This window comes from Catharus ustulatus, chromosome 27 (genome assembly GCF_009819885.2).
Source record: "Catharus ustulatus isolate bCatUst1 chromosome 27, bCatUst1.pri.v2, whole genome shotgun sequence".
NCBI classification, from domain to species: domain Eukaryota; kingdom Metazoa; phylum Chordata; class Aves; order Passeriformes; family Turdidae; genus Catharus; species Catharus ustulatus.
In genome coordinates this window covers 3,761,202-3,789,159 of record NC_046247.1, presented here as the reverse complement: position 1 = coordinate 3,789,159, position 27,958 = coordinate 3,761,202, and the positions used below count along the sequence as shown (strand labels likewise).

At 54.5% G+C, this 27,958-nt stretch overlaps 2 protein-coding genes and 1 non-coding gene across 4 annotated transcripts; all 3 read right to left on the bottom strand.

The window, feature by feature from the left end:
• Positions 1 to 72: 72 nt before the first annotated feature.
• On the bottom strand, positions 73 to 6,594 carry C27H2orf42 (chromosome 27 C2orf42 homolog). The gene is made up of 8 exons (XM_033081078.1): positions 5,801 to 6,594; positions 5,052 to 5,162; positions 4,305 to 4,418; positions 3,027 to 3,131; positions 1,959 to 2,066; positions 1,353 to 1,453; positions 1,118 to 1,280; positions 73 to 281 (listed from the first exon to the last, which is right to left on the bottom strand). Exons 1-8 carry the CDS (start codon positions 6,588 to 6,590, stop codon positions 73 to 75), a joined length of 1,701 nt encoding a protein of 566 aa, XP_032936969.1. The 5' UTR covers positions 6,591 to 6,594.
• A 2,234-nt stretch (positions 6,595 to 8,828) lies between these two features.
• Positions 8,829 to 26,849, bottom strand: TIA1 (TIA1 cytotoxic granule associated RNA binding protein). Of its 2 annotated transcripts, XM_033081293.1 has the most exons (12): positions 26,774 to 26,849; positions 20,263 to 20,359; positions 18,723 to 18,821; positions 17,303 to 17,357; positions 17,039 to 17,126; positions 16,449 to 16,524; positions 15,870 to 15,978; positions 15,123 to 15,218; positions 14,351 to 14,435; positions 13,213 to 13,336; positions 11,068 to 11,207; positions 8,829 to 10,069 (listed from the first exon to the last, which is right to left on the bottom strand). In XM_033081293.1, exons 1-12 carry the CDS (start codon positions 26,797 to 26,799, stop codon positions 9,958 to 9,960), a joined length of 1,107 nt encoding a protein of 368 aa, XP_032937184.1. In that variant the 5' UTR covers positions 26,800 to 26,849; the 3' UTR covers positions 8,829 to 9,957. The 2 variants fall into 2 exon arrangements, with proteins under 2 accessions (XP_032937184.1, XP_032937185.1); XM_033081294.1 differs by lacking the exon at positions 26,774 to 26,849 and having other exon boundaries at positions 18,723 to 18,817; positions 20,263 to 20,351.
• A 979-nt stretch (positions 26,850 to 27,828) lies between these two features.
• On the bottom strand, positions 27,829 to 27,899 carry TRNAG-CCC. Its single transcript has one exon. It is a non-coding gene; the product is annotated as a tRNA-Gly (tRNA).
• Between the last annotated feature and the right edge of the window lie 59 nt (positions 27,900 to 27,958).

Sequence of the window (27,958 nt, the reverse complement as noted above, 5' to 3'; positions counted from 1 at the left end):
GGTGCTGGTTTATTCTGGGGGTGCTCCCAGGTGTCCCCCCCATCCCGAGCCCCCCGCCCCTTTTGGGGGGGCTCAGGGGAAGGCGATGGTGCCCAGGGGGGGCAGCGGCAGCGGGGGGGGCTCTGAGGGGGGGGTCCCGCGGGCCGGGGGCTGCCGGGGCCCCCCGTGGTGGCCGTACTGGAACTTGAGGCGCAGCTCTCCCAGGCGGGAGCGGGGCAGGATGTCCGGGATCCACTCGATGGTGAAGGGCGTGGGCTCCTTCTGCGTGGGGGACGTGTGTCCTGGGGGGGCACGGCGGCGTGGCTGCGGGACCCCCGCCTCGGGGACCCCCCTTCTTCCCCTCCCTGAACCCCCCAACCCTTTGGAACCCTTCATTTCCCGGGGTTGTGTCCCTTCCAACCCTATGGAGTTTCCCTTTTCCTGTCCCTTTGTTCGCCCCCACTCCCTGGGACCCCCCTTTCTTCCCTTCCCTGAACCCCCCAACCCCTTGGAACACCCCCTCCCCTCTTTCCTCTGTCTGGAAGCCCCCAGGGTTGTGTCCCTCCCTCTTTTCCTGTCCCTTGAAGTCCCCCATTTCTGGGACCCCCTTTCTTTCCCTCCCTGTAGCCCCTCTGGCCCCTGAACCCTCCTTTCTTGGAGCTCCCAGGGATGTTTGTGACCCCCTATGGACCCCCCTTTTCCTGTCCCTTGAAGCCCCCCAACCCTATGGAGCCCCCCCTTTTCCTGTCCCTTGAGACCCTCCCCAGGTGTGTTTGTTCCCCTCCACTCTCTGGGATCCCTCTTTCTTCCCTTCCTTGAACCCCCCCTCCCCTTCTCTGGAGCTCCCAGGGGGTGTTCATGACCCCCCACCTCTGAGACCCCCTTTCTCCATCCCTTAAAGCCCCCCCAAACCTTGAACCCCCCTCTCTTAGACCCCCAGGGGTGTTTGTGAGCCCCCAACCCCATGGAGACCCTGCTGGGTTCCACACTGCCCTTCCACGGGTTGTTTTGGGGTCCCACCCTGCCCCTCTGGGCACTATTTTGTGTCCCCCCCTGCCCCTCTGGGCACTATTTTATGCCCCTCCCACCCCATCCCGGTGTGTTTCAGACCCCTCCCGGTGCATTTCGTGCTCCTCACCGACTTTGAGGAAGGTCTGCAGCTCCAGGGGCCGCAGCGGGGGCTGTTTCTCGTGCTGGCCCAGCCCCTCGGCCACGCTCTCCACCTCCACGCGGGGGCTGCGGAAGGGCTCGTACGATCCGTCCCGGTTCTGCACGAAGCTCCGCGTGATCTCCAGCGGCACCTGTGGGGCGGGCAGCGCTCAGAGCCGGCCCTGAGGGTGCTGAGGGGGTCCCGGGGGATGTCCCGAGCTTACCTCGGGAGTGTCGAAGATCTGCTTCACCTGCAGGACGTTGGTGATGTGCCAGGTGTACTTGGAGAAGGTGCCCAGGGGCAGCGCGTCCCTGCGCACGAAGGCTGCGGGAGGGGTCGGGGGGGGCTTCGGCCCCTCTGCTCTTCTCCCCCCTCTTGGTTTTAGTTTTTTATTTTTCCCTTTTTTGTCTCTTTTCCCCCATTTTTGCCTCTTTCCCCCTTTATCTCGTTCCTTTTTCCTTCTCTTTTTTATCTTTCCCTCCTCCTTCACCCCTTTTTCCCCCCATTTTTTCCCTCTTTTTATTTTTCCTCTCCTTTCCTCCTTTTCTTCCTTCTTTCCCTTCCCTTCCCTTCCCTTCCCTTCCCTTCCCTTCCCTTCCCTTCCCTTCCCTTCCCTTCCCTTCCCTTCCCTTCCCTTCCCTTCCCTTCCCTTCCCTTCCCTTCCCTTCCCTTCCCTTCCCTTCCCTTCCCTTCCCTTCCCTTCCCTTTTTTTTGTCTCTTTACCCCCATTTTTTGCTCTTTCCCCTCTTTATTTTCCTGGTTTTTTTCCCCATTTTCCTGTTTTTTTCCCCCATTCCCTGTGTTTTCTCCCAGTTTCCCCCCCTCTCACCCGTGGTGGAGTTGGGCAGCCTCTTCTTGCCGCTGCCGCTGGAGATGCGCTGCTGCAGAGCCTCGAAGAAGGACTGGGGGATGTGGAAAACCAGCGGCTCTGGGTGGCCTGGCAGGGCACAGCAGGGTCAGGGAAGGGGCTGGGGGTCCCAAATTCTCATCCCAAAGGGCTTGAACTGCCAGGGAAATGCTGGGGGTTGGAGGCTCAGTGCCATTGGTGGTGAGAGGAATGGGTGGGGAGATGGGGTGTTCACAAAATGGCACCAAAGTGTTCCCAAAATGGCACCAAATCATCCCCAAAGAGGGACACAGTGTTCACAAAATGGCACCCAAAGTGTTTCCAAAATGGCCCTAAAGGATTCTCAAAATGGCACCCAAAGTGTTCCCAAAATGGCACCCAAAGTGCTCCCAAAATGGCACCAAAGTGTTCCCAAAATGGCACCAAAGTGTTCCCAAAATGGGGCACAGTGTTCACAAAATGGCACCCAAAGTGTTCCCAAAATGGGGCACAGTGTTCACAAAATGGCACCCAAAGTGTTCCCAAAATGGCACCCAAAGTGTTCCCAAAATGGTACCAAAGGTGTTCCCAAGATGGCACCCAAAGTGTTCCCAAAATGGTACCCAAAGTGTTCCCAAACAGGGACACAGTGTTCCCAAAATGGCACCAAATTCCCAAAATGGCACCCAAAGTGCTCCCAAAACCAGACACAGTGTTCCCACTGTCCCAGGTGCTCCAGCCTGGCCTGGGACACCCCAGGGATCCAGGAGCAGCCCCAGCTGCTTTGGGAATTCCATCCCAGCCCCTCCCCACCCTCATTCCATCCCAAATCCCATTTCAATCTCCCCTTTCCCAGTGAAGCCATTCCCTGTGTCCTGTCCCTCCATCCCTTGTCCCCAGCTCCTCCCCAGCTCTCCTGGAGCCCCTTTGGGCCCTGGAATGTTCTGGAAGCTCTTCCTGGATCCCTCCCTTCCCCAGGGGAACATTCCCAGCCTGGCTCCAGAGGTTCTCTGGAGCAAACCCAAGAAAAATTCCCAGGGGAAAAGGCCCATCCTGCAGCCAGACACTCACCCTCAAACTGGTAGTGCATGGTCTGGTGGATGCGCTCTGTGACACTGCCCAGCCACTCCTGGAAGGACAGGGACACCTGGGACTCATCCAGCACCTGGGAACAGCCTGCAGGGGACAGGGAAGGGACACTGCAATGTCACCCTGCCCCAGACCTCACCCTCCAGGGCACTCTGGGGGTGTCTGTGGGAGCTGAACTGGGAGGGTGAGCTCTGTGCTGGGAAGAGCAGGGAAATGAAGAATTTGTGCCAGTTCCCAGGCAAAGCTGAAAGCAGGAGGGGGAAAGCAGCAAGCAGAGGCTGCTGCCTTGGCACAGGGTGATGCCAGCCTGGAGAGAGGGTTTTTCCACAGGGATGTCATGAAAACCACGGGATTTCATGGTGCTGGAGGGACCTTCCCTCTCCCAAACATCCCACAGAATCCCCACACAAATAACTCATGGAATGGTTTGTGTGTGAAGGGAGCTCGAAGCTCATCCTGTTCCAACCCAGCCTGGAACACCTCCAGGAACATTGAAGATTTTTTTCCCAAAATCCCATCTAAACCTGCACATGGAATCCTGGAATGATTTGGGTTGGAAGAGACCTTAAAGCCCATCCAGTCCCACCTCCTGCTATCCCAGGTGCTCCAGCCTGACCTTAGACACTTCTAGAGATCCAGGGGCAGCCAGAGCTCCTCTGGGAATTCCATCCCACCCAGAAATTCCTTCCCAAAATCCCATCCAAGCCAGCACAGGGAATCCTGGAATGATTCGGGTTGGAGGAGATCCCAAACTTCATTTGGTCCCACACCTCCCACTGTCCCAGCTGCTCCAGCCTGGCCTTGGACACTTCCAGGGACCCAGGAGCAGCCCCAGCTCCTCTGGGAATTCCATCCCAGCCTCTCTCCCAGTATTTCTTCCCAAAATCCCATACAAATCTGCACATGGAATCCTGGAATGGTTTGGGTTGCAGGGATCTCAAAATCTGTCTGGTCCCACACCTGCCACTGTCCCAACTGCTCCAGCCTGGCCTTGGGCACTCCCAGGGATCCCAGCTCCTCACCACCCTCACAGGAGAGAATTTCTCCCCCAAATCCCATCTAAACATCGAATCCTGCATTGATTTGGGGTGGGAGGGACCTCAAAGCTCATCCAGTGTCACTGCAGGTCCCACACTTGGACACTGCCAGGGATCCACAGCTGCTCTGGGAATTCCATCCCAGCCCCTCCCAAGCAGGAATTCCTTCCCGAAGTGCACATCCCTCCTGCAAACGCAGCTCTGGCAGTGCCCCAGGGCTCACCGTGTCTCTTCAGGGAGGATGAGGAGGAGGCGACCGGCGGCTTCCTCAGGCTGCTCCTCCTGGGGCCGGGGTGGGGCGGGTCTGGAGCCAGCAGGGGGCCGGGTCCCTGCGGGCCTGAGGGACAGAGGGAGGGAGGGATTGTCACCCACAGTGCCCAGGGGGTCACCCTGGCACCTCCCTCCTGGGGGCCTTCAGCCCCCACACCACCACAGTGACACCCACGGGCTGGGCAGGACAGTTCTTAACACCTGGAGCTGCTCTGGAGGATCCAACAGCTGGATTTGACCTCGGGATGGATTTCAGCTCCCACCCACCCCAAACCCCAACACCTGGAGCTGCTCTGCAGGTTCTAGCAGCTGGATCCACCCCCATGGAGCTGCTCCAGAAATTCCACAGCTGGATCTGACCCCATGGAGTTGCTCTGGAGGTTCCACAGCTGGATCTGACCCCATGAAGCATCCATCCCAGAGCCCTACACCTGGAGCAGCTCCAGAGGTTCCAACAGCTGGATTTGACCCCATGGAGCTGCCCTGGGGGGAATTTCAGCCCCCACTCACCCCAAACCCCAACACCTGGAGCTGCTCCAGAGGTTCCAACAGCTGGATGTGACCTCATGGGGGATTTCAGCTCCCACCCACCCTAAATCCCAACACCTGGAGCTGCTCCAGAGGTTCCAACAGCTGGATCTGCCCCCATGGAGCTGCCCTGGGGTGATTCCAGCCCCACAGCCCTCCCCAGGACACTCACCTGGCCCCAGGTCCTTTTTCCTCCTCTTGGTCTTGGCAGCAGCTGCTCCCCGGGCCCGCACCGTGGCCGTGGGGCCGCGCAGCAGCTGTGGCACCACTGTGCCCTTCAGACCTGGGGACACAAGTCCTGTCCCTAAAAACATCCTGAGCACGGGGACACAGGCACCCCCAGCACACCCCAGGAAAACCCCCACCCTCTCAAGAGGCTCCTTGGAGGGGAAGGGGGGGGTTAATCCCACTCCAAATGGGTTTTCACCTTGGACTGTGGGGGGTTATGGAGAGAATAAACCCCAGATATTCCTGCTGTGGGTTTAAGGGAATGAACCCCAGATATTCCTGCTGTGGGAGGGATTTAGGCAATGAACCCCAAAGGCTGCTTGGGAGGGGTTCAGAGTTTCCAGCCCTGGAAAAGGACCCCCAACCCAGTGGGATGTGCCCCCAAGCTCCACTGGAGCTGCTCCTTCACAGGCAGGAGCTGGCTGCACCCCAGTGGGAATCGCTCCCCATGGATCTCTGCACACAGCAGGATGGGGCAGGACACAAACCCAACTTCCACACTGGGAACACTGGAATGGCTGCTGGGAGAGCCCCAGGCCCGTGTTTAAGGAACCCCCCCAACTCTCTGCCCATTCCCACTGCTGGCGTCAGAGGCCAGGAAGTCGGAGAACTCCTGGGCCAGGAACCCTGGAGTGGCTGCTGGGAGAGCCCAGTTCACATTTACAGAACCCCCAAACCCCTGCCCATTCCCACCACCAGCGTCAGAGGCCAGGAAGTCGGAGAACTCCTGGGCCAGGCTCTCGTCGCTGGCGAAGGCGCAGATGCAGGCCAGGAAGTGGATGCAGCGTGTGGGGGGCGACTCTTCCTCCTCTTCATCCTCCTCCTCCCCCTTGGCACGGCCGTGCCCCGGGGCTCGGCAGCCGCAGGAGAATCGGCGCTGACCAAAACTGGCGTGCAGGTAGCCCAGGCTGTGCCTCTGGCTGGCCTTACACTTGACCACCAGCACGCTCTTGGTGACCCTCTGCACCAGCGGCCCCGTGGGCTCGGTGGCCAACTCCCACAGGCTCTGCTTGGCCTCGGCAGGAGCCTGCACGGTGCCCAGCACCGAGCTCTTGAGCGGCAGCGGCGTGGCCTCGGCCTGGCAGCCCAGCGCCAGCTTCAGGTGCTGGCACTGCTTGTCGGCCGCCGCCTTGGCGCAGGCGGGCGCGTGGCAGCGGCCCGAGCTCAGCTGGGTGATCAGCGTGCCCTCGGGGGTCTGGATGGCCGTCTCGGACACTCCCAGCTCCACGAAGCAGCGCGAGTCGCGCTGGCGCACCGAGTAGAGCTGGCTGTGCGAGCCCGTGAGCACGCGCACGGCGTCGGCGCCCGGCTGGCGGCGGGAGCCCGCGCGGAACACGGTGCCGCACGTCTTGTTCTTGCAGCTGAGCCCCCGCGTGCCGTTGTAGGTGCCGCAGCGAGGGCACTTGCGGATGCCGCGCAGGGTGGCCTTGCCCAGGTCGGACAGGAAGGACGGGGCTTTGGGCCGGCCCGGGCACGGATCCATGGAGCTGGGGAGAGACGGGGGAGCTGCTGGTAACAGGGGCAGTGTGACGGGCTGGGTCAGCCCAGGGGGCACCCTGAGAGTCCCTGTGCCACCCCAAGGGTCACCCTGAGAGTCCCTGTGCCAGCCCAGGGGTCACCCTGAGAGTCCCTGTGCCACCCCAATGGTCACCGTGAGAGTCCCTGTGCCACCCCAATGATCACCGTGAGAGTCCCTGTGCCACCCCAATGGTCACCGTGAGAGTCCCTGTGCCAGCCCAGGGGTCACCCTGAGAGTCCCTGTGCCACCCCAATGGTCACCCTGAGAGTCCCTGTGCCACCCCAATGGTCACCCTGAGAGTCCCTGTGCCACCCCAATGATCACCGTGAGAGTCCCTGTGCCACCCCAATGATCACCCTGAGAGTCCCTGTGCCACCCCAATGGTCACCGTGAGAGTCCCTGTGCCACCCCAATGGTCACCCTGAGAGTCCCTGTGCCAGCCCAGGGGTCACCCTGAGAGTCCCTGTGCCATCCTGACAGGCTGGGCCAGCCCAGGGGTCACCCTGAGGGTCCCTGTGCCAGCCCAATGGTCACCCTGACAGTCCCTGTGCCATCCTGACAGGCTGGGCCACCCCAATGGTCATCCCAACAGTCCCTGTGCCATCCTGACAGGCTGGGCCAGCCCAGGGGTCACCCTGAGACTCCAGGTGTCACCCCAACAGTCCCTGTGCCACCCTGACAGGCTGGGCCAGCCCAGGGGTCACCCCAACAGTCCCTGTGCCATCCTGACAGGCTATGCCACCCCAATGGTCACCGTGCCAGTCCCTGTGCCACTCCTATGGTCACCTTGACAGTCCCTGTGCCATCCTGACAAGCTGGGCCAGCCCACGGGTCACCCCAACAGTCCCTGTGGCATCCCAGCAGTCCCTGTGCCACCCCAGTGGTCACTCTGACAGTCCCTGTGCTACCCCAATGGTCACCCCAGTGGTACCTGTGCCACCCTGCTTGTCCCTGTGAGAACCCAAGAGTCCCTGTGTCACCCCAAGGGCCATTCCTCTTGGTCCCTGCTAGTCCTGATGTCACTCTGCATTAACCCCGTGCCACCCTGACAGTCCCTGTGCCATCCTGACAGCCATTCTGCCTGGTCTCTGTGCCGCCTCAAAGGCCACTGTCTGTCCCTGTGCCACCCCAATGGCCACTGTCTGTCCCTGTGCCATCCTGACACTTCCTGTGCCACTCCAGGCACAGCCTGAGCCCGTTCCCCCTTGTCCTGTCACTCGTTCCCTGGGAGCAGAGCCCGACCCTCATCAGGTGTCTCCCTCCTGTCCCCCTGGGGTCCCCACGAGCCTCTCTTCCCCAGCCCGAGCCCCACCAAGCCCCATCCCTCTCCTGGTCCCCATGTCCCCCTCACGGTCGGGCCCGGGGGTCTCTCCCCTCATGGCCAGGCCCCGGCTCCCTTCAGGGCCAGGCCCGGGGGTCTCTCCCCTCACGGCCAGGCCCGGGGTCCCCTCATGGTCGAGCCCGGGGGTCTCTCCCCACACCAGGCCCCGGGGTCCCCTCACGGCCAGGCCCGGGGGTCTCTCCCTTCACAGCCAGGCCTGGGGGTCTCTCCCCACACCACCAGGCTCCGAGTCCCCTCACAGCCAGGCCCGGGGGTCTCTCCCTTCACGGCCAGACCCGAGGTACCCTCATGGTGGGGCCCGGGGGTCTCTCCCCGGACCACCAGGCCCCGGGTCCCCTCACGGCCAGGCCCGAGGGTCTCTTCCCTCACCACCAGGCCCTGGGTCCCCTCACGACCAGGCCCAGGGGTCTCGCTCCCCCCTCACCGGCGTCACCCGGGGTTTCCCAGCATCCCTCGCGGCCTGTGACGTCACCTCCGCCACCGGGCCCGCCCCGGTACCTGGGCCCCGTTACCGCCGCCGGGAGCGCCGTGAGGGGGGCTCCACTTCCGCCAGCGGCGCGCTCCTATTGGTCTGCTGCACCACGTGATGCACCGCGCGGGCTGATGGGAGTTGTAGTCCAAGGAGGAGCCCAAGCGCCAAAGCCGCTTGGACTACGATTCCCATCAGCCCTAGCGGTGGAAATACCCCAAATTTGGCCTTTCCCCCCCAAATTTCGCCTTTCCTCCCAAATTTCGCCTTTTTCCCCCAAATTTGGCCTTTCCCAACCCCAACGCACCACCACCTGTGCCCCCACCCGACAAAACACAGCACACAAGCAGCTCAGTTTTTTCATTTTTCCTTTTTTTTTTTTTTTAAAAAAAAAGTTTTTCGTATTTTTTTTTTCCATTTTTTGTGAGTTTTTTGTGGTTTTTTTTAAAGGCTGGGCGAGAGGTAGGATAGAAAAGGGCGTTTTTTGGCCTCTGATAGATCAGGTTTGGGAGGTCTTCTCACCTTCACTCCCTTGAGAAACACACCTGGGCTCTACTGAGGGAATTTTACACAAAGGATTAAAAACTTTATATTTCAAGAGATATTTCATATCCACAAAAAAAGTAAGGACAAAAAAAGAGGGAAGATTTGAGGCATAAATCACATCAAAAGACTCCGTGTCCTACCTTTAAATAAGGAAAAAACGTACAAAAGTGGCCAAAGGTTGTGCAAAAATTCTTCAATTTGCGCTTAATATTTTACAGAATCAGTACAGGAAAATGTAGAAACCAGTAAAAAAATTAAAAAAAAAAAATAAAACCAAAAAAACCAACCTACCCCCGGAGGGATTTGTCACGTTTTAGCAACAGGAATTTTGCTGTCCCAGGGTGGGAATTTTGGCTCATGTGGGGAGAGCTGGGCACTTTCAAGTCCCTTTTTTATTTTATTTTAATTTTTTTTTTATTTTCCCCAGCAAAAAGGCAAAAACCCAACCCTGAAAAACACACTGAGATTCACAAAAAAATGATGTAAACGAAGGATTTATCTTCTAAAAAAAGCTCCCCCTGCTTGGGGGGATGCTCCAAGAGGCTCTTTTAAAACAGAGGGTGTGAGGCTGAAGGCAGCTCCAGGATTCCCACACTTTTGGCTTCTTTTGGGTGTTTTTTTTTCCAGCTGTTTCTGTTATTTTTTAATTTTCTGAGGGAAAAACCCCTCAAAAAAAAAAATCACAAAAAAAAAAAAAAACCCAAACCCACAAAGGATGACTTTGTGCAATTCCTGCCCCTATTCTCAGCTAAGGCAGCGAAGTCCCTGCAATTTGTGTTTCCAAAAAAACACATTTAATACAAAAAAACTAAAAATAAAAAAAGAGAAAAAAACCGAAAGGCGGCGGCGGTGTTGGCGATCCAGCATCCGGGTTTTTTTTTTTTTTTGGGGTGAAAAGGGAAGGATTTTGTTAAAATTTCAATGCTCTGGGGCTCACTCCATGATTGGTGGTGGCTGTGGACTGAGCTGGGGGCTCAGGGGGTCTCGAAGCCCACGCGGAAGCCGGGCTGGGGCGGCACCACGGCGCCGTTCTGCCCCTGCACGCCGTAGCTGGGACCCATCCACGGGGCTGAGGACTGGCTCTGCCTGGTTAGAGAGGGAAAAAAATCCTTTAGGGATTCCTGAATTGGCTTTGGAGGTGTTTAGGGAGGGGTTTGTGGAGATTTGGGGTGATAGGGGGGTGTTGTTACCCGATGGGATGTTCGCAGCTTGCTGCGGGTTTGAGGTGCAAAATTTGGTTCCCAAAGGGGATAAAAAATGGGAAAAAATCACTCAAGGCTCATCCAAAGCCCTGCTGGGATGTTCCCACTTTGCTGCAGCTCTGAGGTAGAAAATCCCCTTCCCAAAAGGGATAAAATTTGGGATAAAAATGCTCAGGATTCACTCAAAGCCCTGCTGGGATGTCCCCACCCCACTGCAGCTCCAAGGTGTGAAAATCACCTCCCAAATGGGATAAAAATTGGGATAAAACACTCAGGGCTCACCCAAAGCCCTGCTGGGATGTCCCCACCTTGCTGTGGCTTTGAGGTGCAAAATTTGGTTCCCAAAGGGATAAAAAAATGGGATAAATCACTCAGGGCTCATCCAAAGCCCTGCTGGGATGTTCTCACCTCACTGCATCTCCAAGGTGTGAAAATCACCTCCCAAAGGGGATAAAAATTGGGATAAAACACTCAGGGTTCATCCAAAGCCCTGCTGGGATGTTCCCATTCCACTGCAGCTCTGAGACACAAAATCCCCTTCCCAAAAGGGATAAAATTTGGGATAAAGCTGCCATGACTCATCCAAAGCCCTGCTGGGATGTCCCTCAGAGCTCTGCAGCTCTGAGATAAAAAACCCCTTCCCAAAAGGACTAAAAAATGGGATAAAAGTGGCTCAGGATTGATCCAAAGCCCTGCTGGGATGTCCCCACCCCACTGCAGCTCCCAGATACCAAACCCCCTTCCCAAAGGGATAAAATCCAGGATGAATCCCCCAGCACTCACCCAAAGCCCTGCTGGGATGTCCCCACCTTGCTGCAGCTCTGAGATACCAAACCCCCTTCCCCAAAGGGATAAAATTTGGGATAAATCCCCAGCACTCACCCAAAGCCCTGCTGGCTCCAGGCCTGGCTGTACACGCCGTAGGTTGGCACCTGCCAGCCGTTGGGCACGTACTGGCCCAGCTGGGCCCCCCCGTACCACTGCCCCCACTGCCCGTAGGCTGGGGGGTAGCTCAGCTGGCCCTGGGGACACAGGGGACACGGTCAGGAATGGGGATGTGGGAATTCTCAGAGCCCTGACAGGAGCTGGGTGTTCCAAGCTGGACATGGGTGCTCCCAGGTCACAGCTCTGCTGGGAATTCCAGCCCTTTCCAATATTCCTGTCCCATCCCAATATCCCATTTATCCCTTCCCATTATCCCACCTATCTCTATATGCCATCCATCCTTCCCAATATCCCATCCATCCTTCCCCACATCCCATCCATCCTTCCCAATATCCCATCCATCCCTTCCCAATATCCCATCCATCCCTTCCCAATATCCCATCTATCCCTCTTGTCCCTTCCCAATATCCCATCCATCCTTCCCCATATCCCATCCATCCTTCCCATCCATCCCTTCCCATTATCCCACCTATCCCCATATCCCACCCATCCTTCCCAATATCCCATCCATCCCTTCCCAGTATACCATCCAACCCTTCCCAGTATCCCATGCATCCTTCCCATTATCCCATCCATTCTTTCCAATATCCCATCTATCCCCATATCCCATCCATCCTTCCCAATATCCCATCTAACCCTTCCCAATATCCCATCTAACCCAATATCCCATCCATCCCTTCCCAGTATCCCATATATCCTTTCCCAATATCCCTCCTGTCCCTGCCCTCTGGCACTCTGAAGCCACTCCCCTTTGTCCTGGCATTCCAAGTCCATCATCCATCATCCATCCATCCATGATCCATCATCCATCCATCATCCATCCATCATCCATCCACCCATCATCCATCCATCCATCATCCATCCATCCATCCATCCATCATCCATCCATCATCCATCCATCCATCATCCATCCATCCATCATCCATCCATCCATCATCCATCCATCATCCATCCATCCATCATCCATCCATCCATCCATCATCCATCCATCATCCATCATCCATCCATCCATCATCCATCCATCCATCATCCATCCATCCATCATCCATCATCCATCCATCATCCATCCATCCATCCATCCATCCATCATCCATCATCCATCCATCCATCATCCATCATCCATCCATCATCCATCCATCATCCATCCATCCATCATCCATCCATCCATCCATCATCCATCCATTCATCATCCATCCATCCATCATCCATCCATCATCCATCAACCATCCATCATCCATCCATTCATCATCCATCCATCCATCATCCATCCATCATCCATCAACCATCCATCATCCACCCATCATCCATCCATCATCCATCCATCATCCATCCATCCATCATCCATCATCCATCATCCATCCATCCATCATCCATCCATCATCCATCATCCATCCATCCATCATCCATCCATCATCCATCCATCATCCATCCATCCATCATCCATCATCCATCCATCATCCATCCATCATCCATCCATCCATCCATCCATCATCCATCCATCATCCATCATCCATCCATCCATCATCCATCCATCCATCATCCATCCATCATCCATCCATCCATCATCCATCATCCATCCATCCATCCATCATCCATCCATCCATCATCCATCCATCCATCATCCATCCATCATCCATCCATCATCCATCCATCCATCATCCATCCATCATCCATCCATCCATCATCCATCCATCCATCATCCATCCATCATCCATCCATCCATCATCCATCCATCCATCATCCATCCATCATCCATCCATCATCCATCCATCATCCATCCATCCATCATCCATCATCCATCCATCCATCCATCCATCATCCATCCATCCATCATCCATCCATCCATCATCCATCCATCATCCATCCATCATCCATCCATCATCCATCCATCCATCATCCATCCATCATCCATCCATCCATCATCCATCCATCATCCATCCATCCATCCATCATCCATCCATCATCCATCATCCATCATCCATCATCCATCCATCATCCATCCATCCATCATCCATCTCATTCCCTCATCCCAGCCAATTAACAGCCCATTAATCAGCCCCCCATGTGGAGCAGCCCCCTGACCTGCTGGACAGGGCTGACCATGTCAGGTGTCTCCTTGCCCCAGTAACATTTCACCACGTGGCCCTCGATGGTGGTGCCGTTGACGGAGACGATGGCGTGGGCAGCGCTCTCGTGGGAATTGAACCTGTGGGCATGGAATTGGGAATATTTCTTGGGATTTACTTCATCCTGTCATTCTCCCTCAACTGGGGAATTCAGCAAGGACAGCAGGCAATTCATGGATTTTAAATAAATTAATAGTGGTGTTTTTTGGGACTTTTCCAATTTTTTATGGTCATAATCCCTCCTCAGAGCACAACCTCTCTAAACTGGGAGGGTTCAGTGACTCCTCTGTGCTGATGGAGATCCTATGTGACAAAGGGCCCTGTTCTGGGTGTTTTTTGGGATTCTTTCCAATTTTTTATGGTCATAATCCCTCCTCAGAGCACAACCTCTCTAACCTGGGAGGGTTCAGTGACTGCTTTGTGCTGATGGACGACCAAGGACCCTGTTCCAGGGGTTTTTGGGATTTTTCCCTCTTGTTACAGCCATAGTTCCTCAAAGTAGAGGAAGGAAAACCTCTCTAACCTGGGAGGGTTCAGTGACTCCTCTGTGCTGATGGAGATCCCATCAGACAAAGGTCCCTGTTCTGGGTGTTTTTTGGGATTTTTCCCTCTTGTTACAGCCATAATTCCTCAAAGCAGAGGAAGTCAAACCCCTTTAACCCTGCAAACCTGCAGCAATGTATTTGAACAGTTCAGGCCACAGTGTGTTCCAGGTGTACCAGCCAAGCCATTTTAAATTATTCTTACTAAATGATTAACTACTAAATTTAGCCATTCTTACTAAATTACCAAGACATTATTTAGTTCCATCAAACACTCTGGAATTCGTCAAGGCTACTGGAACATAAATTGGGAAAGAAGAGGCTGAAAAAGAGAATTCCAAGGGGAATAAAGAAGGGAGGTGAAGGCCTGGACTGTAACCAACCACATTTCCTGCAGAGCTTGGGGATGACAGAGCAGCACCAATGAAGTTGTGGGTGATTGTGTGCACAGGAGGTTTAGAATAAAGTGAACAATGAAGTGGCTTTGCTCAATCCCAGGGTTAGTTGTTCAGAATGAACCCCCCACCCCACCCCAGTCCCAGCCCAGCCCACCTGACAAAGGAGTAGCCTTTATCTGGGAACACTCGGATCTCCATGATCTGCCCGAAGGGGGAGAAGGTCTGGCGCATCAGCTGCTCTGCAGCAGGAAGGACAGAGAGAGAGAGCAGCTGAGGCACCCTGGGGACACTGACAGGGACAGGGACACACCTGAGCACCCCTGGGGACACTGACAGGGACAGGGACACACCTGAGCACCCCTGGGGACACTGACAGGGACAGGGACACACCTGAGCACCCCTGGGGACACTGACAGGGACAGGGACACACCTGAGCACCCCTGGGGACACTGACAGGGACACACCTGAGGAACCCTGGGGACACTGACAGGGACAGGGACACACCTGAGCACCCCTGGGGACACTGACAGGGACAGGGACACATGTGAGGAACCCCTGGGGACACTGACAGGGACACACGTGAGGAACCCCTGGGGACAGGGACAGGAACACACTTGAGCAGCCCTGGGGACACTGACAGTGACAGGGACACACATGAGGCACCCCTGGGGACAGTGACACACCTGAGGAACCCTGGGGACACTGACAGGGACACATGTGAGGAACCCCTGGGGACAGTGCCAGGGACACACATGAGCACCCCTGGGGACATGGGGACAGTGACAGGGGCAGATGTGAGGAATCTCTGGAGACAAAGGGAGAGTGGCAGGGGCAGGGCCACACCTCAGACACCCCTGGGGACATGAGACAGTGACAGTGGGGTGGGGACACGGGGACAGTGACAGTGACAGGGAGGCCACACGTACCTGTGAGGCCCGAGGTGACCCCCCCGCAGTACACGGTGCAGTTGCTGGGGCTGGACTGTGTCACCACCTCGTCGTAGGACAATTGTTTGGTGTTTGCTGCAAGAGATTGGGGGGGCTCTGAAGGGACACACTTGAGAACCCCTGGGGACAGTGACAGGGACACACCTGAGCACCCCTGGGGACAGTGACAGTGAGAGGGACACATGTGAGCACCCCTGGGGACATGGGGACAGTGCCAGGGAACTGTGGGGGGATTTCAGCCCTGCCTGGTGCAGGGTGTTGGGAATGAGTTCCAAATCTTTCTAGGGACACATCAGATCCCCCTCCAGGGACAGAATTTGGGATCAGGGACAGGAATGCAACAAGAATTCAGGGATGGGAACACACCAGGAAAATTCTGGAAAAATCCTGGAAATTCCAGCAAATCATGGAAAACTCCAGAAAATTATTGAGGGAATAGGAAATCAGCCTAAAGGGGCTCCAGAGAGCTGGAGGGAGTTGGGACAAGGGAAGGATGGAAGGACAGGACACAGGGAATGGTTTCCCACTGGGAAAAGGGAGATTGGGCTGGGATTTAGGGAAGGAATGAGGGTAGGGATGGAATTCCCAGAGCAGCTGGGGCTGCTCCATCCCTGGCACTGCCCAAGGCCAGGCTGGACAGGACTGGAGCACTCTGGGGTAGGGGAAGGTGTCCCACCCCAAAAACTCTGGGATCAGGAGCTGGCAGGGCACAGGGTGGGCACCTACTGTCATAGGTGCTCTTGGGAGCTGGAGGTTTCCTGGTGGCCCAGTTGGTTCGGATCTGTCGCCCCCCGAGCCACTGCCCCCCCATCTGCTGGATGGCATTCTCAGCATCCTGCAGGGGAGAGAGGGGAGAGAAACAGCACTGACCCCAGGGCAGGTAACCCTTCCTGAGGGACAGACATGGGAGGGACCCCAGTGCCATCCTGAGTGACCCCAGCACATCCTGAGTGACCCCAGTGCCCTCCTGAGTGACCCCAGTGTCCTCCTGAGTGACCCCAGTGCCCTCCTGAGTGACCCCAGTGTCCTGCTGAGTGACCCCAGTGCCCTCCTGAGTGACCCCAGTGATCCTGAGTGACCCCAGTGTCCTCCTGAGTGACCCCAGTGCCTCCTGAGTGACCAAGAAGGAAATGAAGAGATTTTACCCATTCTTGAGGAAGGAAATAAAGGGATTTTACCCACTTATTAAGAGGAAATGAATGGATTTTATCCATTTATTAAGAGGGAAATAAAGGGATTTTACCCATTTATTGAAGGAAATGAAGATTTTTTACCCATTTCTGAGAAGGAAAGCTGAGCTCTTACCCATTTGTTGAAGAAGGACACGAAGCCATAGCCCTTGGACTTGCCCGTGGCCATGTCCTTGACCACCCGAGCGTCCCTGAAAGACAAAGGGAGCAGCTCAGCTGGTTTTGCAGGGCAGGTGGATAAAGGATGTGGATTTTGCAGGGTAGGTGGGATAAAGGATCTGGATTTTCCAGGACAGGTGAGATTAAGAATCTGGATTTTGCAGGACAGGTGGGATAAAGGATCTCAATTTTGCAGGGCAGGTGGATAAAGGATTTGGATTTTGCAGGGTAGGTGGGATAAAGGATCTGGATTTTGCAGGACAGGTGGGATAAAGGATCTGGATTTTGCAGGGCAGGTGGAATAAAGGATCTGGATTTTGCAGGGCAGGTGGATATATGATGAGGATTTTGCAGGGCAGGTGGGATTAAGAATCTGGATTTTGCAGGGCAGGTGGATAAAGGATTTGGATTTTCCAGGACAGGTGGGATACAGGATGTGGCTGTGAGAGCAGGACTGTGGTCCCTCACTGCCACAGTGTCACTCACTCAGCACAGAGCTGCCTCCACTCAGGACAGAGACCCTGATGTGCCCCAGAAAGAACTTACGAGATTCTTCCAAAGGGAGCAAAGGCTGCTTTGATGTCTTCAGTTGTGATCTCAGGGCTGAGGTCTCCCACAAACACATGGAAATGATCTTTGGGGGAGAAGAGACAGGAGCATTTAGTGATTGAAGACACCCTCTGAGCAAAACAGAGGAAAAATTAATTAACACAAACACAATAAATAATTAGGTTTCCAATCCAAAGCATTCCCCCAGAGCTCTGGTGGTGCAGTTCTGGTTCAGAATTTGCACAGCTCAGGGACACTTACTGCTGGTGTCTTTCTTCTGGCTGCTGGGGGTGGTGGCCCAGTTCACTTTGACCTCCTGCAAATGGGAATCAAACATCAGATTTGGCAAATCCCAAAAAGCTCAGGCATCTCCAGTGCTCAAATCTGACCCTACAGGGTTAAACTTCAAGAAGGGATGGAGGGACAGGACACAGGAATGGCTTCCCAGTGTCTCAGAGGTGATTGTGAACAGGACAGGGACACACTGTGAGCAGTGTGACAGGGAAAGGGACAATGGGACTGAGAGATGGGGAATTCCACCTGAATATGAGGAAAAGATGAAGGAGAATATGAAGGAGAACTTTCCTTTGAGGCCTGGAGCAGGCTGTGGTATCTCCTCAGCAGACAGCAAAGCCCTGCCTGGACACTGCCCTGTGCACCCTGCTCTGAATGAACTTTGGCACAGAATCATCTCCAGAGGGGCCTTCCCAGCCCAGCCACTCTGCAGCTCTGGCATTTGCTCCCAGCTCCACATCCTCAGCTCCAAGTTCCTCCCAACATTGGAATCTCTCCCAACACTCTAAATTTCTCCCAATGCTCTGAACTTCTCCTCCCAGTGTTCTGAACTCCTCTCAGTGTTCTGAACTCTTCTTCCCAAAGCTCTGAACTTCTCCTCCAAACACCCTGAATTCCTTCTTCCAACAATCTGAACTGCTCCCACTGCTCTGAACTGCTCCTCCCAGTGTTCTGAATTCCTTCTTCCAACACTCTGAACTGCTCCCAATGCTCTGAACTTCTCCCAACACTCTGAACTTTTTCTCCCAACACTCTGAACTCCTCCCAACACTCTGAACTGCTCCCAGGGTTGTGAATTCCTCCTCCCAACACCCTGAACTCTCCCCAACACTCTGAACTCCTCCCAACACCCTGAACTCTTCTCAACACCCTGAACTCCTCCCAACACCGTGAACTCCTCCAAACATCTTGAACTCCCTCTCCCAACACCCTGAACTCCTCCCAACACCCTGAACGATTCCCAACACCCTGAACTGTTCCCAACACGCTGAACTCCTCCTCCCAACACTCTGAACTCCTCCCAGGGTTCTGAACTCCTCCCACCACTCTGCACTCCTCCCAGGGTTCTGAATTTCTCCTCTCAACACCCTGAACTGTTCCCAACACCCTGTACTCCTCCTCTCAACATCCTGAACTGTTCCCAACACCCTGAACTCCTCCTCCCAACATCCTGAACTCCCAACACCCTGAACTCCTCCAAACATCCTGAACTCCCTCTCCCAACACCCTGAACTCCTCTTCCCAACACTCTGAACTCCTCTCCTGAGCCGTGCCCCGCTGAGATCTCCACCCCACAGAAGACTCAGCCTTTGCAGCCCTGCTTTCCCAGCAGGACTCCCCCAGCCCTGGCACAGCCCCAGACTCACCCCAGAGCACAGCAGCTTACCTTACCCATTATCTTCCTGCCGTTCATGGCAGCCAGCGCCGCGGCCGCGTGCCGGTGCTCGTAGAACTCCACGAAGCAGTAGGGATCATTGCCAGCTGTCTGAGAGGGACAGATCCCAGATTAGGGACAGGAACTGGGATTGGGGACAGACACAGGGGTTAGGGACACACAGGGGTTAGGGACAGACACAGGGGTTAGGGACACACAGGGGTTAGGGACAGGAACTGGGGTTAGGGACAGGAACTGAGGTTAGGGACACACAGGGGTTAGGGACAGGAACTGGGGTTAGGGACAGAAACAGGGGTTAGGGACAGGAACTGAGGTTAGGGACACACAGGGTTAGGGACAGACACAGGGGTTAGGGACACACAGGGATTAGGGACAGACACAGGGGTTGGGGACAGACACAGGGTCAGGGACAGGAACTGGGGTTAGGGACAGACACAGGGGTTAGGGACAGGAACCGGGGTTAGGGACACACAGGGGTTAGGGACAGACACAGGGACTGGGGACACACACAGGGGACTGGGGTCACAAACTGTCATTAGGGACACAAACCGGGATTAGGGACACAAACAGAGGTTAGGGACACAAACAGGGGTTAGGGACATAAACTGGGATTGGGGACACACATCTGGGATTGGGGACATGCACAGGGGATTGGGAACACACACATGGGATTGGGGACACACACCTGGGACTGGGGACACACACCTGGGATTGGGGACACACACCTGGGACTGGGGACACACACAAGGGATTGGGGACACAAACTGTCATTAGGGACAGAAACTGGGATTGGGGACACACACCTGGGATTGGGGTCACACATCTGGGACTGGGGTCACAAACTTGGGACTAGGGACTCAAACCCAGGATTGGGGACACAAACATGGGATTAGGGACACACACCAGGGACTAGGGACATAAACCTGGAATTAGGAATGTAAACCCAGGACTGGAGACAGACACCCAGGATTAGTGACACAAACCCGGGATTAGAGACACACACCCGGGATTAGGGACAGACACAGGGACACAAACCCAGGATTAGGGACACAAACCCAGGATTAGGACAGGTTTTCTGACTCTACAGGAACTAACAATGCTCCTAGAGCTTTCAGTTCTGCTTTAGAAAGGTAAAATTATGGCCAAGGATTTTTAAAACCTTATTTGCAATCCTCTCATGATTTAAGGAGTACAGTGTCCCTCCCTCAGCAGCCCCATGAGGACAGGTTTTCTGACTCTACTGTCAATGCTCCCAGAGCTCTCAATTCTGCTTCAGAAAGAGTAAAAAATTATGGTAAAGAGGTTTTAAAACCTCATGATTTAATGAGTCCACTCTCCCTCTCCATGCCCACCCATCTCTAAATTCACCACCAGGCACGTGCAGAAACGATGCCAAACCCATCTGAGTGCATCTCCAGATTTATTTCAGGTGCTTGTGGCCTGTTTGCAGAGGAATTCCCAGAGCCAGGAGCACACACAGCCTGGAGGCAGCAGTTAAGGAGCAGGGAAATCAGAGGATCCAGGCTCTTACATCCATGATCATCTTGCAGTTCTTGCAGGGGCCGATCTGGCTGAAGAGCTGCAGGATCAGAGCTTCAGTCACGTCCCTGGAGAGGTTCCCCACGTACCTGAGGGTCAAACACAGGGATGGACACGGGTGTTGGACACTCTGGAGGCTGCAAAGGGCTTTGGGGACAGGGATGGAGTGACAGGAAAAGGGGGAATGGATTCCCAGTGCTGGAGGGCTGGGATGGAATTCCCAGCAGAGATCCCTGAAGTGCCCAAGGCCAGGTTTGAGCACCTGGGACAGTGGGAGTGTGGGACCAAATGAATTTTGGGATCCCCTCCAACCCAAATCATTCCAGGATTCCCTGTGCTGGTTTGGATGGGATTTTGGGAAGGAATTCCTGGCTGGGAGGATGGGGAGAGGCTGGGATGGAATTCCCAGAGGAGCTGGGGCTGTCCCTGGATTCCTGGCAGTGTCCAAGGCCAGGCTGAAGCACTGGGGACAGTGGGAGGTGTCCCCATGGCAGGGGTGGCCCTGGGTGGGTTTAATGTTCCTTCCCAACTAAACCATTGCAGCATTCCATGACTCCATGAACTTGACCTTCCAAACTGATTTCCCAGTACAAACTGCAGTTCCCATATTCCATCCCAATTCCCAGTACAGAAACTTCCAGTTCTCATATCCCACAGATTGATTTCCCAGTACAGAAAATCCAGTTCTCATATCCCACAGATTGATTTCCCAGTACAGAAAATCCAGTTCTCATATCCCTACACTGATGGATCTCCCAGTACAAACTCCAGTTCCCATATCCCACACTGATTAATTTCCCAGTACAGAAAATCCAGTTCCCACATCCCCACACCAACTCCCAATACAGAACACATCAGTTCTCATATCCCTACACTGATTCCTCAATACAGAGTCCAATTCCCACATCCCTACTATGATTTCCCAGTACAGAAATTCCAATTCCCACATCCCTACTATGATTTCCCAGTACAGAAATTCCAATTCCCATATCCCACTGTCATCCCTGCCCCAGCACCACTTCCCAGCTGCCCTCAGCAGCTCAGGCTGCTGTTTGTCCACATTTTAAAAAACATTTGGTTGGCTCCTTCCAAGAGCCTCAGGTTTTGGATGTGTCTGAACACCCGAGGGCCAACGTGCTTGAGTGCACACATTCCCAATTCAGCAAGGATCAGCCTCCCCAAGGACAAACACATCCCAAAGCCCCACTCCCACCTGGGGTTTTGGCTTCCTTGGCACATCTGTGACCCAGGGGTGGCTGTTTTTGTTGTTGCTGAGCCCAAGTCATGAGATTTTTATAAAAAGCCCAGTGAGAAACCTCAGCCCCCGAGGTTCCCGCAGAGGAACGTTCTGTGGGAAAGCTCTGCCAGGGAATCCTGGCCAAATGCCAGCCCTGAAACCACACTGGTGCACCTGAGCTGGTGTCACAGGGGCAAAGGGGCTGTGAGAGAACAAACAGGAGCAGATCCAAGCTTTGTTACGTTAAAGGGGCTGTGAGAGAACAACCAGGAGCAAATCCAAGTTTTGCTACATTAAAGGGGCTGTGAGAGAACAACCAGGAGCAATCCAAGTTTTGCTACATTAAAGGGGCTGTGAGAGAACAACCAGGAGCAATCCAAGCTCTGCTCACGTTCCTGTTGCTGTCAGAGAACAACCAGGAGCAAATCCAGGCTCTGCTCACATTAAAGGGGCTGTGAGAGAACCAGGAGCAAATCCAGGCTCTGCTTCTGCTCCTGCTGCTTCCAGAGGGGTAAAGGGGCTGTCAAAAAACAACCAGGAGCAACCCAGGCACTGCTCATGTTAAACGGGCTGTCAGAGAACACCCAGGAGCAATCCAAGCTTTGCTACATTAAAGGGGCTGTGAGAGAACAATCAGGAGCAATCCCAGCTCTGTTCCTGCTGCTGTCAGAGAACACCCAGGAGCAATCCAGGCTCTGCTGCTCCTGCTGCTTCCAGAGGGGTAAAGGGGCCATCAAAAAACAACCAGGGGCAATCCAAGCTCTGCTCGTGCTCCTGCTGCTCTCAGAGAACACCCAGGAGCAATCCAAGCTTTGCTACATTAAAGGGGCTCTCAGAGAACACCCAGGAGCAATCCAAGCTTTGCTACATTAAAGGGGCTGTCAGAGAACACCCAGGAGCAATCCAAGCTCTGCTCATGCTCCTGAGCTGCTCTCAGAGAACACCCAGCAGCAAATCCAGGCTCTGCTTCTGCTCCTGCTGCTTCCAGAGGGGTAAAGGGGCTGTCAGAAAACCACCAGGAGCAATCCAGGCTCTGCTCATGTTAAAGGAGCTGTGAGAGAACAACCAGGAGCAATCCAAGCTCTGCTCATGTTCCTGCTGCTCTCAGAGAACATCCAGGAGCAATCCCAGCTCTGCTCGTGCTCCTGCTGCTCTCAGAGAACATCCAGGAGCAATCCCAGCTCTGCTCATGTTCCTGCTGCTCTCAGAGAACACCCAGGAGCAATCCTAGCTCTGCTCATGTTCCTGTTGCTGTCACTATCAGAGAACACCCAGGAGCAATCCCAGCTCTGTTCCTGCTGCTGTCAGAGAACCACCAGGAGCAATCCCAGCTCTGCTCATGTTCCTGCTGCTCTCAGAGAACACCCAGGAGCAATCCTAGCTCTGCTCATGTTCCTGTTGCTGTCACTATCAGAGAACACCCAGGAGCAATCCCAGCTCTGTTCCTGCTGCTGTCAGAGAACCACCAGGAGCAATCCCAGCTCTGTTCCTGCTCCTGGGCTCTGCAGGGATGCACTCTGAGGTTTGGTTTTGTGGGAAGCAGACCCAGTGTGTGTCAGGAACGGCTCACACAGCAGCTCTGTGGTGATTATTTGGCCAATTGTTTTAGGTAGGAGGCAGCACTGGGGTTTAAGATCAGCAGGCAGGTATTTACAGGCATGTCTGGTTCTGAGTGAGTGATTCCTGCACTTCGGACACTTTTCCTTAAAACCTTAAAAAAAGGAGGAATTAGAGCACTTCATTAAGGCAGTTAACACCAGGACATTTTTCCCCAGCAAGTCCAACCGAGAGTGGGATCAGAGAGGCTGGAAAAGACCCAAGGTCACAGAATCCAACCTTTGACCCATCAGCACCTCATTAACCAGAGCAGAATTAGCAAGGCTTCCCTTTCACTCTCTTTTTAAAATATTATAATTATTTGGACAACAAATCAATGGAAGCACCACAGTGATGAGCCTCACACGACCTTCTGGGTCTGAATTCATTAATTTGTGGCTGGAAGGTTCCCAAACAGAGCATCCACCCCCTGAGCTCTGACTGATGGGATTTCAGGCCTCTCCTGAAACATTCCTGACCTCAGCACTGGGTTTAGCAGGTTTTAGGGAAGTGATTCCCAAAAATCCCACCAATCTCTGCACTCCTGAAGGATCTGCAGGAATATTTGTGTGTACAGAGAGTGGGGAACACCCAGAGCAGGGCCATGAACCAGTACATGACTTTTCCATGGAATTTTCCCTGACTTTTCCATGGAATTTGCAGCACACCTGGACCTTGTCCTGGGCCACTCACACAAACATGACCCAGCACCCAGGTGACCCTGCCAGGCAAGGAGAGTTCAGCCCTGCCTCTTTTCTTCCTGCACCTCTCCCACCCTTTTCTTTCCTGCTAATTGGATGAGAATCCAATTAAAGAGTTGGCTGATGACTCTGTAGATGAAGGGCTGTGTTATTCAAGTTTATCTTGAGAAGCCAAACCCAACTGCTGCCAGGGTTTATGCGTGCTTCAGACCACAAATTAATTTAATTTAGGACACGTATCCCACGTGCACCCATGGAAAACACAAACAACAGGACTCTGTCACCTCCAACCTGCTCTGCAGATCCATCATCTGCTGAAAAGTGGCTTTCAAGGAAGGGAAATGCCCGTGGGAAAAGGAGCTGCACCTCCAGGAATTCATTTACACAAGGAAAAAAAACTCCTAAGGGAACACAGGGCTCTGCACCCCCCTCACTGACACGGGTGAGGTGGAAAAGGCAAAAAACCAAAAAGTGTCTGCAATCTGCTCCAGAAAAACAACTGGAATGTGTTAAGGAATGTCTTAAGGTGCAGAGGGCTCTGGGAAGCTGAGGGAACCCCAAAATCCACACTTGGGGGTGTTTCTGGAGCAGAAATCCCTGTGTGAGCATTGATTTAACACCCACTAAAGATCCCAACTTTCTGCCTTTGCTCCTCACTGACAGGTGAGGTGGAAAAGGCAAAACCAAGGAGTTATTTGAGGAACATCTGGGGAGGAAAAAACAGGTTGCAGAGGGTTTTGGGAAGCTGAGGAAGCCCCAAAATCCACACTTGGGGGTGTTTTTGGAGCAGAAATCCTACAGAAATCCCTGTGTGAGCACTGATTTAACACCCACTAAAGATCCCAACCTTCTGCCTTTGCTCCTCACTAACACAGGTGAGGTGGAAAAGGCAAACCCAAGGAGTTATTTGAGGAATGGCTGGGAAGGGAAAAACAGGTTGCAGAGGGTTTTGGGAAGCTGAGGGAACCCCAAAATCCACACTTAGGGGTGTTTCTGGAGCAGAAATCCTACAGAAATCCCTGTGTGAGCACTCATTTAACACTCACTAAAGATCACCTGAGCTGCACTTTGCTCCTTCTAAACCCAACCTGTGACACCCAGCTGGGGACAATTCCCTGTGTGACCCCAGAAAGTCACACAAGGAGAGAGTCAGAGGAACGTTGCTCAGCCCTGAGCTGTGTTTTAAGGCAGGACTCAGTGATCCTGGAGGTCTTTTCCAGCCTCAATGATTCCCTGTCTGTGCCACCAGCCACACGTGCCCCAGGACAGGCACTTGGATTCCTTGGCACACTCCAAGACCACTAGGCTCCTTGGGATGGGAGAAAACATCTTCCCAAATAAACACCCAAACACACCAGCAGCTCTGTGTTTGCACAGGCCAGGAATAGCTCCCAAAATGTGGGAAAACACCGGGGCTGGGGATGCAGAGAGTGGTCAGTGCTCAGGACAGCTGGGGTGAGGCACGTCAGGGTCTCCTTGTCCTGTGGTCACTCAGCCAAGTTGTTTCTCAAGCCCTGGGGAAGGGCAGGAATCCAAGGGCACAACAGTCCCTCACCTTGGGATGATTCCCTCTCTCCCTCCTGTCCTTTCTGCTGCACTGGAGAAGGCTTCTAGAGGTGGCATGGGAGCCTGATTTCCCTGATCTGAACAAGGGAAAGCTACTCCAGGTAACCCCTGCCTGGGCAAAGGAGGAAAGCCCAGCCCAGGTGTGCACAGGAGCAGCACCCTTTGCTAAAATCCACCCTGAACCTCCCCTGACGTGGCTTTTTGATTCACTCCTTGGGAAGCAACAGGTTCAGAGAGTGCTTTGAACACTGGGATAAGCACTGGATTTACAGGCACCTCCTGGTCATTCCCAGGGAGCTGCTGGCCAGGGCAGTGGGGCTCCAGCTGTTTGCCCTCACACCCCCAGGGGAAAATCCAGCTCCCAAAAACCTACATGGGTCATGCAGAAGGGCAGGACTCTCACCATGGAACGGTCTGGGGTGGAAGGGACTCGAATCATCCAGTTCTATCCCCTGCCATGGGCTCTGATGGACTGGGGAGGGGGGCACACACCTTCCAGACCTCCCTTCCCTCCAGATGTGAGTTGGGATGTAGCAGGGAGGGGAGGACACCTTCCACACTGCTCTGCTCTCCAGATGTGACCTGGGCTGGGCTGGAGAGAGGGGCACACACTTTCCAAACCCCCTTTCTATCCACGAGAAGGGGGGTACACACCTTCCAGACCACTTCTCCCTCCGAGTGTGACCTGGGATGGACTGGGTAGGGGGACACACCTTCCAGACCACTTCTCCCTCCAGATGTGACCTGGGCTGGGCTGGAGAGAGGGGCACACACTTTCCAAACCTCCTTTCTATTAAAGAGAAGGGGGGACACACCTTCCAGACCACTTCTCGCTCCGAGTGTGACCTGGGATGGACTGGGATGGGGGACACACTTCCAGACCCCTTTTCTCTCCAGATGTGACCTGGGATGGACTGGGAAAGGGGACACACCTTCCAGACCACTTCTCCCTCCAGATGTGACCTGGGCTGGGCTGGAGAGAGGGGCACACATTTTCCAAACCTCCTTTCTATTAAAGAGAAGGGGGGACACACCTTCCAGACCACTTCTCGCTCCGAGTGTGACCTGGGATGGACTGGGTAGGGGGACACACCTTCCAGACCCCTTTTCTCTCCAGATGTGAGTTGGGATGTACTGGGGAAGGAACACACAGCTTCCACACAGCCCAGATGTGAGCTGGAGGCCCAGGGTAAGGCCCGGGAGCGTAGGGGAGGCCGGCGGTGCCCAGCACTGCGAACGAGGAAAGGGCAGGAATACCGCGGGAGCCGGGCTCCCCTCAGCCCCGGGCGGGGGTCGCTCCCGCAGCACTGCGGGGCTGAGGGGCCCCGTCCGTGAGGCGACCCCGGGCCGCCCCTCCCCGCGGAGCCGGGAACAATAGGCGGTCTCGCCCCCTCCCCACTCACAGGGTCTTGGGCATTTCATCCTCCATGGCGCCGCCGCCGCCCGCCCCGGCTCTTCCCGCCCGCCGGGGCGGCCCCGTGAGCCCTGGGCAGCCCGGGCAGCCCGAGCGGCGCCGGCCCCGCCGGCGGACGGTCCCGCGGCGGCTCCTCGCAAGATGGCGGCGGGCGGGCGGGCTGAGGGGCCGGGGGGGGCAGGGGCGGGAACGCGCGTGCGCGGGGACAGCGCGGGAACGGCGCGGGGACGCGCGGCCCGCCCGGCGCGGCCGCTCCGCGCATGCGCGGCCGTGAGGGGAAGGGGAGGAAAGCGGTGAGAATTGATTTATAAAATAAAGGCGTTAAAAGTGAAGGGGTGAGAAGTGCAGGGGTTTAAAATAAAGGGGTTGAAAATAAAGAAAGCGCTTAAAAGCGGCGTGAAAAGGTGCTGGTGTGCAGAGGGAACGGGACAAATGGCAATAAAGGTGTGAAAATAAATCTGTTAAAAGAACGGGATTTAAAATTAAGGAATTAAAATAATTAATAGGGGTTAAAACCGCGGTGGGAAGGGATACGGGGGCATCAAGAATGGGGGCAGCAGGGCTGGGAAATAAAAACAAAGGGAGTAAAGGAGTTAAAGGAGCTAAAGGAATTAAAATAGAGGCGTTTAAAATGAAGGAGTGTAAAATTACAGGATTAAAAGTGAAAGAATTCAAATTAAATCGCGGTGAAAAGGGCCACGTGGGCATCGGGAATGGGGAAATAAAGTTTATAAAATACAGATTACTAAAATAAAGTGATTAAAATAAACGAATTAAAATGTATTAATTAAAGAAATTTAAAATGAAGGATTTAAAAATGAAAGAATCGAAAGTGAAGGGTGTAAAAGCAGGGTGAAAAGGTTTCGTGTGGGGAATGGGAACAGAGGCCTTGCGGGGAGGGAGGAAAGGCATCTTCTACAAGTGCAGGAAAATTGAAACAAAGGAGTTAAACTAAAGTAATTAAAAGTAAAGGATGTACAATGAAGGAAGTAAAAGGAGGGATTTTGGAATTCTGCATAAAAGAGTTTAACAGCAAAAGCTGAATGCGCCGCCCGGGAATCGAACCCGGGTCGCAAGAATGGGAATCTTGCATGATACCACTACACCAGCGGCGCGTGTGATGACGCTGAGCTCTCCGTGCCCGTGATGTCTCTGATCCCGAGCCCGCCTGGGC

Bases quoted from the DNA above. Each gene is read 5' to 3' on its own strand.
- C27H2orf42 (XM_033081078.1), bottom strand. From the start codon at position 6,590: ATGGATCCGTGCCCGGGCCGGCCCAAAGCCCCGTCCTTCCTGTCCGAC. The intron at 4,419-5,051 runs GTGAGTGTCCTG...TCTGTCCCTCAG, and splicing joins GAAAAAGGACCTGGGGCCAG to GCCCGCAGGGACCCGGCCCC. The intron at 3,132-4,304 runs GTGAGCCCTGGG...TGTCCCCTGCAG, and splicing joins ATCCTCCCTGAAGAGACACG to GCTGTTCCCAGGTGCTGGAT.
- TIA1 (XM_033081293.1), bottom strand. From the start codon at position 26,799: ATGGAGGATGAAATGCCCAAGACCCT. The intron at 17,127-17,302 runs GTAAGTGTCCCT...TCTCCCCCAAAG, and splicing joins CCAGAAGAAAGACACCAGCA to ATCATTTCCATGTGTTTGTG. The intron at 15,219-15,869 runs GTAGGTGCCCAC...AATCTCTTGCAG, and splicing joins TCCCAAGAGCACCTATGACA to CAAACACCAAACAATTGTCC.